The 15,000-nt window shown below is 33.8% G+C and overlaps 1 protein-coding gene across 3 annotated transcripts in view; it reads left to right on the top strand.

The window, feature by feature from the left end:
• The window catches only part of SLC4A10 (solute carrier family 4 member 10), a 212,870-nt gene that overhangs the window by 77,781 nt on the left and 120,089 nt on the right, over positions 1–15,000 (top strand). For all 3 annotated transcript variants that reach the window (XM_047870584.1, XM_047870583.1, XM_047870585.1), the window contains one exon: positions 5,696–5,856. In XM_047870584.1, the coding sequence (XP_047726540.1) occupies positions 5,696–5,856 (161 nt within the window). The remainder of the gene's footprint in view (positions 1–5,695; positions 5,857–15,000) is intronic.

Here is a 15,000-nt window from a genome sequence, read left to right as displayed (position 1 = left end):
ATCTTTGCATATGTTTTAATTTTTTTCCTGTGAGCTAACTGTTCATATTTTATGTCAAACCATTGTATTATTTATTTGCCTTTTTTAATGTTTAGTGGTATGTTATTCTGTATGAATTACCTTTTTTAATGAAAAAATCATGCAATCATTTTCTTTCTGAAGCTTTATTATATATTTTAAATATAGGACTAAATTTGAAGTAGTTTTTATATGACATGGTAAATTTTAAGATTAAAAACCATCCATCTTATTGTTTTCTTCCAACTTCATCAAAAACTAAGTGCTTTGGACTTTTTCAAATATATAATATGAATGCTCATCTTTGTTATTTGATGACAGAAAAACAATATATGATAATCTTATGCACCAATTAGCATTATAAATTTTACTCTCTCACGACTAAAGAGTTGTTGAAAAGGAATTTAAAATGCGGAGGTGCTTGGGTGGCTCAGTCATCTGACTGTGGCTCAGGTAATAATCTCACAGTTCGTGTGTCTGACTGTGGCTCAGGTCATAATCTCACAGTTCCTGTGTTCGAGCCCCACATCAGGCTCTGTGCTGACAGCCCAGAGCCTGGAGCCTGCTTCGGATTCTGTGTCTCCCTCTCTCTCTGTCCCTCCCCTGCTCACACTCTAGCTCTCTCTCTAAAAAGTAAATAAACGTTAAAATATATAAAGTAAAATGCAAACCTCCCTGTTTAAGGCTAGACATATCTGTCTTGACCTGGTTATAAGAAATGCTAGCTATTCCTGGATGGCAGGAAGAAGGGCGATCTATTGGGTATGATGACTAGGAAGCTGTTGTTAGTTTGAGTCTCCTTATTGCTGGGAAGTACTTTTTGGAAGCATTTCTTTTATATTCTTTTCTTTACTCTCATCCTACATGATAGAGCTGAGAAGTAAGATTGGAATGTATGTTTTGTCAGGAGTAACTCGCTTATTCTTAAAATGATTGGTGATTTTTCACCTTCCAGATAAAATAGTGATCTGTTCCTTTTACTCTCGTGGATTAACCTGAACAACATGTTTATCCTAAACCACCAAAATGTATTGTTGTTCATGGATAAAGAACAAAAGAGTTGATCCAGTTAATTATTAGTATTCTCTAATGTTATTCAGTAGGACCTGTGTTCTTAGCTATCCTTCTAGAACCTTACGTATGGTGCAGCTATTTGAGGTTCAAGGAGACATCTGATGAGCAATCAAAATAGCAACAGACATTGAAGAGGAGGGTAGATGAATTTTGGCGGAGACACAATACATCAGGGAAGTACAGAGTGTATTTATTGAGGGCTTAGAAATGTAGTGGGTTTTAAAGTAACAGAAGTAATTTTGTTCTGGTTGCCCTAGTTCATCTAAAAGGACTAATTTTAGTTAATTTAGGATTCCATCTAATTTTCAAAATGCAATTTAATTCTAATAAGTCATTAGCATAAATATTTGAAGCCCTTCTTTCTTTTGATTAGTATTCTGGGGGGATTAATAATTTTCTACCCTAATAGTAGAAATAAAAAGGATATTTTATCAGCACATTGCACCTGTCACATATCACATCTTGAATAATTCATGCCCACTGCTGTTGCCAAGTAAAACTTAAGCAAAGTTTTAGATTTTGAAGCTAAATTTTTGAATCATAATTATTTAATAAATGTTTGTGAAAAACAGCTGTTCACTTTTAAAAACCCTAAAAGAAGCCATATGACAAGGGCTAATGAAATCAGCACAATTCCAATGTCCTGCTTATAGATAACATATAATGTTATTAATAGAAAAGCCCGCAAAGATACCACAGATGTGCAATTATGAAGACAACATGCTTGACTCACTGTGGTTGCCCTTTAAAAATGCTTCCCACAAATGTGCTCAGAAGAGGCAAAGCAGGGGGTAGCAGTTGGCCTCTGATACAGACATGGCAGTGTCAAACGGATTATTTCATCAAAACAATTTTACTGATGCTCTGAAAGCATTTGATATTCAAAATTAGGAAAGGTTTAAGTCATCAAGATTTTTCCATGAGATATGAGATGTGAAGATAATATGGATTAAGAATAGCTAATATTGGGGCGCCTGGGTGGCTCAGTCGGTTAAGCGTCCGACTTCGGCTCAGGTCACGATCTCGCGGTCCCTGAGTTCAAGTCCCGCGTCCGGCTCTGTGCTGACTGCTCAGAGCCTGGAGCCTGTTTCAGATTCTGTGTCTCGCTCCCTCTCTGACCCTCCCCCGTTCATGCTCTGTCCCTGTCTCAAAAATAAATAAACGTTAAAAAAAAAAAAAAGAATAGCTAATATTTCTAGGTTTGGATATCTTTCACTTCCCCTTTCCCCTTAAAATAGGCACTTTATGGTTGTTGTTATGTTAATATCTAGCCTCCACCCTAACCTTGTCCGTCTTCCACCATCTGTAGCCTTAGCCCTACCCAAAAGAGGATGTTTTCTCTTAAGAGTTCGTAACTTCTCCCCAGGCTACAATTTTGGTTGGTATTTTATTTTCTATTTGTGTAGAATCAGAGAATAAAAATTCTTAGGAAAGTTAAAAGGAATTAGCGGGAATAGAATAAATGGGAGTTAATTTCTAAGGAGAACATCTATTTCTAATTTGCAGAAGAATTTTGTTTTGTAGATTTTTAATATGAGTGTTACAGAAGAGATTATCATCAACTTAATCTTCGAAGAATTCATGAAACACCTATTTTATATTGTTGTTTAGTAGAAAGAGATTCCAGTGTGTTAATCATGGATGAGAACAGATCCAGACACACCGTAGGAAAATCACATAATCTCAAAGGGTTTAAGTCCACCCCCTCCACAGAAAATGTCACGCAATTGGCCTACAATTTTGATTTTTTTTCATTGTTCATTATGTCTCATTCATGCCTGTAAGACTCTTGTTTGCTGTAGTTTGCTATTCAAACAAATGTCAGCTGAGTTTATTTGAAAACTGGAATAAATTGCAGCACTTTAGGTCATTAACTGCAATCAGGCATTTTGCAACTGACTACAAATCTACAAATCTTTAAACAGGATTTGGTGTGTTCCCAGACCTCTTAATTCCTATCTTTGAAATATGAAATGGAATAAAGAAACAGAAAAGAGAAATACACTTAGGGGTGTGTGTGTGTGTGTATAGAGAATATATGTATATAATATAAAATATAATTTTTAACATAGTCTTTTAAAAAACATTATTTAAATAGTTCTTAAAGCTTTTGACATCATTCTGGAGTTGGCCTAAAGCACTGAATCTTGAAATGTTTAGAAACTCGACACTTGTCACTTGTGAGTTACTTTTATGGGAAGTATCTTATGCTTCTTCCTATTTTATATTCATAAAATCTATGGCCATATCAAATTGTCCATCCATTTATTTTTTTTTCTTAACTACCAAACTGGAATTCCGAGAGACTCCATTCTTCTTTTCTAAAAGACCAAGCCTCCAGTTTGAGGAAATTATTCTAAAAGAAGGAATATACCTTTTAGATAGATTTGTTTTTAAAATTTCTTTTCAGATAGACACATAGATCAATGGAACACATAAATCTAAATGTAAAACATAAAGCTATACAAATTTGAGAGAAAAAATATAGGAGAATAGAGAACTGAGAAAGACCAAACCATGTATAGCTACCTGGATTCTGAGAAAGGGCAAAAGCTATTAAATGGAAAAAGGATGGTCTTTTCAACAGCGTACTTGAATAATTAGACAGCTATAGGTTAAAAATTAATAATATTTCAACCTAAACCTCAGAGTGTATACAAACTTAATTTAAAATAAATCATAAATCTAAATGTAAAACATAAAGCTATACAAATTTGAGAAAAAAACAGGAAAACCTGAGGACTTAGGGCATCTATGATGAATTTCTAGACATGATATTGAAAGCACAATCTATAAAAGAAAATATTCACAAATTGGACTTCACCCAAATTAATACATTTTGTCCTATGAAAGATCCTGTTAAGGGGATGAAGACAAGCTGCACATAAGGAGAAAATATTTGCAAACCATATATTTGACAAAAATATTATATGTAGAATATGTAAAGAACTCCCAAATTTCAATAGTATGAACACAAATCAATTAGAAAAATGGGCAAAAAATATAGTCTGGAAGTGATGCACATAATTTCTGCTTACAATTCATTATCCAGAGGTAGTCAGTAGTCATATCATCTCACCCAGTAAAAGGGGAGCCAGGTGGTGATATCCTATTCTTTACTAGGTAGAGAGGGAGAATTAGTTGATGAACAGTAGTAATAACTATCAAATGATTTATGAAATATTATGTCCCTATCAAGGCCTGAAAATCATTAAGAACCAATAATATGAAAAATTCCCAGCGGTGTAGACAAAAAAATTCTATAAAATTCCAGCATTGAAGAAATACAGTCAGTGACTTGTGGCTTAAATGTAAATTTTTGCAACCTTCAAATATCTTATAAACTTATGGTAGGTATTAGGTATTCCCTGTCTATAAACTTTTGGTAGGCACAACTATTCTTCCCTATTGGTTTCATTTTCATTTCCTGACAATGTTTTACTCCCTGAACAGTGAGGACAGATCAATAGCTTTCTTTATCTTTCTTAGAACTCTGCACATTAATCATTCTGACTAGCCCTCGTGGTTGGTTATTTTCTGACTGATCCACTGATTCCCTAACTAGTTACTGCAACATATTTCTCCTCCCCTGGAGCTGGATCATTTGACTACATAAAACAATAATACAATATTTTATAGAGAATTTGAGTGATATTGCACAGAAAGAGGAAGTTAGGGCAAAAATGACTAAGGAGAGAAGAAATAAGGAAAATGGTGAAGAGAAGGGGAGGAAAGGCAATTTAGGCTTTATTTAGGATATATTACAAATGGTGGAATTAAGTTGGTCATCTATTAGGATTAGACAACAAGTCCCTAAAAGAATGAGAGAAATTTAGTGCTTGTGCCATAGCAGTAGAATCTCTGGTTTCTCTTTATTTCTTCCGTTTTTTCTCTTCATTCCTTCCACTTATCTTACTTGAAGAAACTTAAATATTACAATTCATTTCACTCCAAAAAGGCAGTGGTCCCCATTTGTCGCCTTGATATCCAGGTTCCTCTGTTCTCCATCCCTGGAAGGAAGGCCCAGGGATTAGAGATTGAGCTCAGTGCTTATAGGTTCCTGTAGTCCCCAGGAAATGACAGTACTACATTTCATCCAAGCATGCCTAATATTTATTTTTCTTACAGAAGAGGGCCCAAGTTATACTAGTCTCCCTAAAAATCGAATGGAAAAATTATCAGGAGATCAAATATTCTATTTTAAGACCTCCTACTACAGAAAAATGAGTATTCTTTTATTTTCTTTTGCATCTTTTTCAATTGCCGTTATCCTTCTATGAAGTATACTCTATTAATTTTACAGCAGATTCACAGTGACCACTGAATAAACACAGTAAATATTTTTTCAGAGCTTGACAAACTAACAAAAATAACATTTGAGTTTTTCTTGGCTTTCTATACATCTTTCAGTGACAAAAAGAATGCTTGTTAAGTGGAATTAAAATGAAATAAACCAAATAACTTGGGCTAGGTTTTACTTCCCAAGCCCACAAAATCTAGAAGCGATGTGACTGTTTTTCTGTTTCTGCTTTTTATTCTTGAGATAAAGGATCATTCATCTACAATATGATATTCAATGTGCTGATAATATTTATTTGTGTAGGTGGCTGAAGTTTGAAGAAGATGTGGAAGACGGAGGAGAAAGATGGAGCAAGCCTTATGTGGCCACTCTGTCGTTGCACAGCTTGTTTGAGCTGAGAAGTTGTATTCTGAATGGAACTGTGTTACTGGACATGCATGCCAACACTTTAGAAGAAATTGCAGGTATATCTTTTTTTTCCCTTAGTTTGTTTCACTCTTATGGGTATAGCTGAGGTTTGTTATTTTCTTTTCCTTATAACTCTGTGACTCTTGGAAAATCAGTTCTTAGGTCAGCAGAAGATACCTTAAAAATGACTTTCTCCTACCCCCTTATTTTAGATAAAAGAAGTTGAAATTTGGAGAAATATGGTCTAATTTGTTAATGGTAAGTCTAGAACAAAGAACTAATCCTGACTCCCATTTAGGATATACTGTTTCCACTATCATGCTTAATTAAGCTGTCACCATTAGAAATTTGAAGGAAAAAAAACCCATAAAACTAGAAAATGATTTTTTCAATATTCAAATACCTGAAATAATCATATTAAAAATTCAGTAGATACAAAAATTATTAATTTAGAATAGAACAGAAAGGTATGACCATTTATTTTAAACTTAAAATAAAACTCATTAATTCCAGAGGATGGCAAGCAATGCATTTGAAATTAGTTTGTAATTTAATACTATGACTAGCCCCTGGGATGAGAGATTTGTATTAGAAGCCTATTATGGCTATAGAACACAGGCAGTTATATGTAGGAAACATCTTACTGTTACTCTAGAAATAGGGACAAAGAACTCCTGTGTCTTTTGATAAAAGATATTAAACATGACAAACATGATAAATGTGTTTTCATAAAAGCAAAATAATACAAAAAGTTTTGAAAGAGTATAAATAAAATAGTTAGTGGAGATTTTAAAAATAAAAACAAAGCAAGGACTTGGGCAGTTTTTAAAAATTTCTAGTTTGGAAAAAATAAATCAGTTCCATGTAGAATTTTTTTGTAAAGTAGAAAGACTTAAGGGAAACTTTAATGTCTGCATTATATTACAGAGGAGGAAAAACACCCCAAAACTCTGTAAATGTTTTTTGATTCCATAAGTGAGAGAATATTATATTAAAAAATAATGTACATAATTTAATCTTCAGAATAGCCTCATGAGGTGTCATTCCCAATTTTCAGTAAGAAAATAGAAATTCTGAGATTTTCATGGTGCTTGTTCCATCTAAGGGCCCCTGTAAGTTGTGTGTTGCTTATATTATACTACAACCACTGGCGGAAGAAAGAGAATGACTTGAAGTAGATGTTGCCCAGATTTTAATGATTGTTTAATTACTTTAAAAATTATTTATTTGGACACTGATGCAGATAGGCATGCATACATTGTGATATGTGTGAAAAGAAGGATATCCTGGCTTAGGATGAAAAGGTTAGAGAGGGAGGGAGCCAAAACATAAGAGACTCTTAAAAACTGAGAACAAACTGAGGGTTGATGGGAAGGTTGGGGGGGGGGGGTGGGTGATGGGTATTGAGAAGGGCACCTGTTGGAATGAGCACTGGGTGTTGTATGGAAACCAATTTGACAATAAATTTCATATAAAAAAAAAAGCAAACAGGAAAGAGAAGCCTTCCTTCTGAGTTTCATACTCCACCTATGAAGAGCTTTCCCTTTATTTTTAAAAACTTTTTTTAATGTTCATTTACTTTTGAGAGAGAGAATGGGGGAGGGGCAGAGAGAGAGAAGGAGATGCAGAATTTGAAGGAGGCTCCAGGCTCTGAGCTATCAGCACAGAGCCCTGCTCGACTCAAACTCACAACCTGAGCTGAAGTCAGATGCTTAACCGAGGAAGCCACCCAGGCGCCCCAAAGAGCTTTTCCTTTAAATGAATGAACCAAAGGGGCTCCTGGGTGGCTCCGTCGGTTAAGCATCAGACTTCAGCTCAGGTCATGATCTCACAGTTTGTGAGTTTAAACACGGAGTCAGGTTCTGAGCTGTCAATACTGCTGGAGCCTGCTTCAGATTTTGTGTCTCTATATTTGCCCCTCCTCCACTCATGCCTGCTCTCTCTCAAAAATAAACAAACATTAAAAAATAAATAAAATACCTAACTAGAAAAAATAAAAATAAAATAAAATAAAATAAAATAAAATAAAATAAAATAAAATAAATAACTAGAGCCAAATAGGCTATATGAAGTTAAATACAGTATACTTTTCAGAGGAACACAGGATGCAGTAATGGATCACTCTAAATCAAGACTTAAAGAAAAGGGTTAACTTAGGAATTAGCAAACTTCTTGTGAATGCTGGAACAGTAGTTATCCAAGTTAATTTCTTAGCTTTACATTATGGGGTCCTGCCGATAGCCCCTAAACATTTTTATGTTTTAATTAGGAACCAAATGGCTGGGTTCTTCATGGTACTTTGCAATTTAGGAAGCTCTTTTAAGTAATTCTATACTATCTTTTTGATACTCAAAACAAAATTGGGCCTCAGTATTATTATTGTTATCCTTTCTTTATAAATAAACTGAGATTCTGAAAGTTAAAGATCTTGCCCCAAATAAGGAGTTTGTTTCTGCTGTTTATGTCAGTGATGACATTACCTTTGAAAAATGGAGTAATCCAAAATACTTTTGGATTGGCTATATCTAATGAGGTGTCAAATTCCTCAACCTGGCAAAATTAACCTCAGAAAATACCCTTCATAGTTTTACCAGGTTTTAAATTTCTTAAAGCATATAATTTCTAATGCTTTCTTTAGAAATTTATTTCTACCAGGAAATCTTCTCCCATGAATTTGACTAAACCTCTGTTCATTTCATCACCTTAGTTCTGTTTTATTGCCTAAATTTATGCTTCCTTTCCCTACCATTGCTCCTTTCCCCAAGCTGTGGGAAGGTTGTTAGCTGTGTTAATACTAGCTCTTGAAAGCAAATTACATTTTCTAAGTCTATCCTTACAAAGGAAAGTAGTTCAATGGAAGACTTGATACCCCAAATAGCTTTTATTCTTCTTGTTTAATTAGTCTGTATCTTTCTGTCTCTAAAGTAGCTCATCTTGAATGTCCCATTTACAGTGTAGAGCACTCTGTAAAATACCATCCAGAAGATGTCATTAGTTTAGAGCTAATACCACATTACAAACATATAATTAAAAATACTTGTTGATCACTATTACCTTAGATTCCTTTTCACTCATTAATGAGAAGAGATTCCCTCTTTTTGAGTAATTGTAATTTGACTTCTTTAATCCAAAGGTATTTATTTCTGCCTTCAACAAAATCTTATTAGAACATTTTCTCCCTTTAGCTTATAATGATTTTCTTACTGTTTACTTATTGCTATTTTTACTTTGTGGCAATTGAGCCCTATTGCTAAGCGTAATAAGTATGCTTCATATTTTTAAGACTTCTAACTTTATATTTTCACATTATATTTTATTATCATGGTAACCTTTATGAGATAGGGAGGAGGATATATGCCCTATTTTATAAACAGATAAACAGAAAATGATGTATCATAGGTAATACTTGCAGACATGGGAATAATTTCTTTTATTAACCTATAATCATAAGTTTGGTTTTATTCTATTTCATGATAATTTGTGAACTTAGTGGTTAATAATAAGACTGGAACTTATCTTCACCTCTTATTTGTCATGTTTTCCTATATGTTAAGCACTTACTAACATATGAATCACTAGTTTCAATTTTCCACAATCTGGATATAATATGTATCTTTAAGGGCTCTAAACTCTTACATTTTGTGAATGTGCAGGCTTTGCAGCATTAATATTTTCTAGACATTTTCTAATAGAGAAATATGACCCAGATATTGTTTTAGAATAATCAAGGATTTTTATATCAATGTTCTGATTTAATAGAGTCTTAGATAATTCTTTAAAGAGATTTTTGTAGACTTAACAGGAGGAAATCCCATTTGTATCTGGCAGGTCTGTCAAGAATGTCTAGTATAATTAAAGTAGGATTTTCTTTTGGACAAAGTTAATTTAAAAATGTCTATTTGCCAATGTTTCAGGAAACTCAGAATAAACTTAAATGTCTTCCTTCAAAATATTATTTAACCTTTTCAAATCCTAAATTCTCCATATGTAATTTCTTACCATGATTTATTCTGATATGGAGATTAATTGTATTTAAAATGCTTCTTAGTTAATGTTCATATAAATTACACGTGATTGTATGGTCTGTGTTAATCTCTTTGAAATTCAGCACCGTAAAGATTAATAATGGAAGTATTCTGTCTGCGTGTGTATGCTTTAACCTAATTCTGTCAATGGGAGTAAGAAATGAAAACCAAATTAAAGTTAGTACCATGATCAGATTATCAGTCATAGCTCTCAACTCATTAAAAAACTTTTGTTGTTAAAAATAGACTATTAGAGGAGAAATCAATATTTTGCTCCACTGAATGTAATCTGCAGATTTGGGAGTATGGAAATAGCCACATTTTAAAATATGTCTATACTATTACCATCCTTGATCTGGAAAGTAAGTGTTCTTAGGGTAGTTTACATTTTTAGTGTACACACTCCTGTGAATGGGCTCAAGCAAACTGTTGAATTTAGATTCTTTCTATTTCTCACTCCTACCCCTCACATCTTTTGAAGTTGTAAAACAATGGGCTTTTAATGTATATGACTATCTTTTAAGAGGCAGAGATTTATATAGAATTGGTAACATCTCATGATCTCTGGAGGTTTTCATTCACTGGTCAAGATGGATTGATCACAATAAAATAATTGCCCAGTTAAAATGAAACTTAATTTTCATTTTCTGAGGCTTTTTCCACAAAGGGTACTAGTGTTCCTAGAGCCTGCTTGGTGCTAGAAGCATGTGACTTATTTATCCTTTTCGTTCTTGCTTCTTCCGATATCACCCAGATCTTGGCATTGTGCTTTGGCAGGCTAGACTGTATTATTTAGACATCATAGCCTGCTGAGATTGTAGGACTTGATGCTGGGCCCAAAGCCATTATGGCTCATTATCCTTTCCTACTTTTCAAGGTTAACACTAATGTATGTTATAGTGGTGAAGAGAACAATGAAAGTGATTAGTGAATCAGATTCCCATTGGTACTTAAATCTCACCTCAGTATAAGTTATGTTCTTAAGCAAGATGATTAACTTTTCTAGTTCATTAGGATCTATTTGATGCAGTCTTACCTCAGAGGAGTTTACTGTGTATTTCTGTGTGGCTAATGAGCAGAAGAGCATTTTTTTTCTATTTACTTTCTCTTATGTAACTGTTTCAAATAAGCCCTTATTTCTGAAAAACTGTGAAGCTAGTGACTTAAAGGTTTTTGAAGTGCTCAAGCCTGGAAAGACTGTACTTTGGTAAGAACTAAAAATTGTAATTATGTACATGGGGTTTTATATGATTCACTTGATTTTGATTAGAATATTGAACTGAGGATACACATCACAGCTTACAGATGAAGCTGTGATACAATGGTATCCTTTTGGTGTTTTAATAACCTACTTTACAACTCTCATTATGAAGTTTATGCTACATATTTTATATTTATATACATTTTTCCATCTTAGCAAGATTTCAGTATAAAGTCACATGTTGGCAATTTATCATTTACCTTATTTCAAATTAATTATCACTACTTATCTCCAAAGAAGTGAGATATAGATTTAAATATTCTACACTATCATACATTTTCAGAATTGAAAGGGACTTCAGAGGTAACTAGAGTGAATATTATGGCCGATTCCTGCACATACATTCTACCTCTTTACATTGTAAACAGAAAAGTAAATTACACTCTATGTGCAAATATGCACCACTGCCTTATTTTGTTAGTCCTGTGGGCTAAGAATGGTATTATATTTCACATGATTGAAAAATAGTGAAAAGAAGATTAATATTTTACAACATGAAAATCATATGCGATTTAAATTTCAGTGTCCATAAAAAGGTTTTATTGACACACAACTATGCTCATTTGTGTACATGTTCTTTATGGCTACTTTCATGCTCTAAAGGCAGGCAGAGTTGAACAGTGGTTACAGAGATTGCATGGTTTACAGAGCCTAAAATTTTTTATCTGGCCCATTACAGAAAAAGTTTGTCTACCTATAGTTTAGAAAACTGACTCCAGAGTGAAGGTTAGTTCTTAATCAGCCTAAGCCAGTCATGGGGACAATATTTCCTTAGCCAGGGATTGTCTCAGCATGGACAGGGCTATGTCAGTAGGACTTAAGAGAATTTGTCTTTTAAGAGAAAGTCACAAAAGTCAAAGAATATGTGGATATCAACAAAGATATATATTTCTTTTTTGCTGTTGGCAGCTACCTTATGACCATAAAGAAAATCAGCCTTAAGGTTGAACTCACACCTAGAGGAGGGAGAAACTGACAGAGTCAGAAAAACAGAATTAAATCCAGCCTAACATTGATTTTCCATTATGTGAGCCAATGAAATTCATTGTTTTATAGTTTGATTGGAATTTTTGGTTTTTTAAATTGAAGTATAATTGGCACACATATTATACTATTTTCAGGTGTACAGCATAGTAATTTGACATTTATGTGCATTTTGAAATGCTCACCATATGACTCTGGTTACCATCTGTGTCTCTCTGTATTATCTATGTTCCCTGTCCTGTATATTACATCTCCATGACTTATTTTATAACTGGAAATTTATATCTCTTGATCCCCTTCACCATTTTTGCTCTCCCTCAACCTGCCTTTCCTAGGGAACCATAAGTCTGTTCTCTGTGTCTGTGAGTCTGGTTTTGTTTTGTGTGTTCACTTATTTTATCTTTTACATTATACACATAAGTGAAAACTTACAGTATTTGTCTTTCTCTGTCTGACTTATTTCACTTAACATAATACCCTCCAGGTCCATCTGTATTGTCACAAATGGCAAGAGTTTATTCGTGTGTGTGTGTGTGTGTGTGTGTGTGTGTGTGTAAATACAGTATCTTCTTTATTCATTCATCTGTCAATGAATACTTAGGTTGCTTCTATATCTTGGCTATTGTAAATTATGCTGCAATAAACATAAGGCTGCATATATATTTTTGAGTCAGTATTTTCATTTTCTTTAGATAAATACCCAGAAGAGGAATTGCTGGATCAAATGGTAGTTGTATTTTTTTTAATGTTTCTTTATTTATTTTGAGAGAGAGAGAGAGAGAGAGAGAGAAAGCGAGCATACAGAAGCAAGGGAAGGGCAGAGAGAGAGGGAGACAGAGAATCCGTCTGCCAGTGCAGAGCCTGACATGGGGCTCCAACTCCCAACTGTGAGATCATGACCTGAGCCAAAATCAGGAGTTGGACACTAACCGAATGAGCTACCCAGGTACCCCAATAGTTCTATTTTTAAATTTTTGAGGAGCATCCATACTGTTTTCCTAGTGGCTGCACCAATTTGCATTTCTACCAACAGTGCATGAAGGTTCCCTTTTCTCCACATCCTCACCAACACTTGTTATTACTTGTCTTTTGTCATTCTGACAGATGTGAGGTCTCAGTGTGGTTCTGTTTTGCATTTCCTGATGATTAGTGATGAGCATCTTTTCATGTGCCTGTTGGCCATGTGTATGTCTTTAGATTCAGATCTTTTGTCCAGTTTTTGCTTTTGGCTATTCAGCTGTAGGAGTTCTTTATATATTTTGGATATTAGCCCCTTATCAGATATTTGGTTTGCAAATATTTTCTCTCACTCAGTAGATTGCCTTTTTGTTTTGTTGAGTTTCCTTTGCTGTGCAAAAACTTTTTAGTTTGATGTGGTCCCATTTGTTAATTTTTGCTTTTGTTGCCCTTATCTGAGGAGAGATATCAGGAAAATGCTACTATGTATGATGTCAAAGAAATTACTGTCTAAGTTTTCTTCTAGAAGTTTTAAGGTTTCTGATCTTGCCATCAAGTCTTCAATCTATTATAAGTTAATTTTTGTGTATGCTGTAAGATAGTCTAGTTTCATTCTGTATGTAGTTTTCCCAACACCATTTATTTGAGGAGATTGTTTTTCCCCATTGTATGTTCTTGCCTCATTTGTTGTAGATTAATTGACCATATATGCATGGGTTTATTTCCGGGCTCTATTCGGTTTCATTGATCTGTGTGTCTGTTTTTGTGCCAGTACCATACTGTTTTCACTACTATAGCTTTGAAGTGCTGTTTGAAGTCAGGGATGATGATACCTTCAGCTTTATTCTTCATTCTCAAGACTGTGTTGGCTATTTGGGGTCTTTTGTGGGTCCATACAAATTTTAAGCTACTTGTCTGTGAAAAATGTCATTTTATTTTGATAGGGATTATTACATTGAATGTATAGATTGTTTTGGATAGAATAGACATTTTAACAATATTAATTCCTTCATCCATGAGTGTGGTATATCCTCCCATTTATCTGTGTCTTCTTCAATTTTTTTCATCAATGTTGTATAGTTTTCAGAGTATAGGTCTTTTACTTTCTTGGTTAAATTTATTCCTAGGTATTTTATTCTTTTGGATGCAATTGTGAATGGGATTTTTTCACTTAATTTCTCTTTCTGATAGTACATTATTAATTTATAGAAATGCAACATATTTCTATATATTAATTTTGTATGCTAGAACATTATTGAATTCATTTGTTGTAGTAGTTTTTTGGTGGCATCTTCAGGGTTTTCAGCAAGTAGCGACAGTTTTACTTTTTCCTTACTAATTGGAAAATGTCTTTTATTTCATCTTATTGCCTAATTGCTATGACTGGAACTTCCAATACTATGTTGACAAAGAGTGGTGAGAATGAGCCTCCTTGTCCTGTTCCTGATCTTTGAGGAAAAGCTTTCAGCTTTTCGCCATTGAGTATGACGTTCGCTGAGTTTGTCATATATGGTCTCTATTATGTTGAGGTACATTTCCTTTACACCTACTTTGTTGAGAGTTTTTATCACAAATGGGTGTTGTATTTTGTCAAATACTTTTTCTGCATCTATTGAGATGATCATATGATTTTTATCTTTCATTTTGTTAATGTATATCACATTGATTGATTTCAACAATTCTTGCATTCCTGGAATAAATTCCGGTTGATCTTGGTGTATGATTCTTTTAACATATTGTTGAAATTGGTTTGCTAATATCTTGTGGAGGATTTTTGCATCTATGTTCATCAGGGATACCAGCTTGTAATTTTCTTTTTCTTTCTTTCTTTTTTTTTGTGTGTGGTGTTTTTGTCTGGTTGGTATAAGCATAATGATGGCATCATAAAATGAGTTTGGAAGTGTTCCCTTCTTTCAATTTTTTGGAATAGTTTGAGAAGTATAGGTATTAAATCTTCTTTGAATGTTTAGTAG

This window comes from Prionailurus viverrinus, chromosome C1 (assembly GCF_022837055.1).
Source record: "Prionailurus viverrinus isolate Anna chromosome C1, UM_Priviv_1.0, whole genome shotgun sequence".
Taxonomy (NCBI): Eukaryota; Metazoa; Chordata; class Mammalia; order Carnivora; family Felidae; genus Prionailurus; species Prionailurus viverrinus.
The sequence above is the reverse complement of the archived record's forward strand: the minus strand, read 5'-3'. Positions and strand labels throughout refer to the sequence as shown.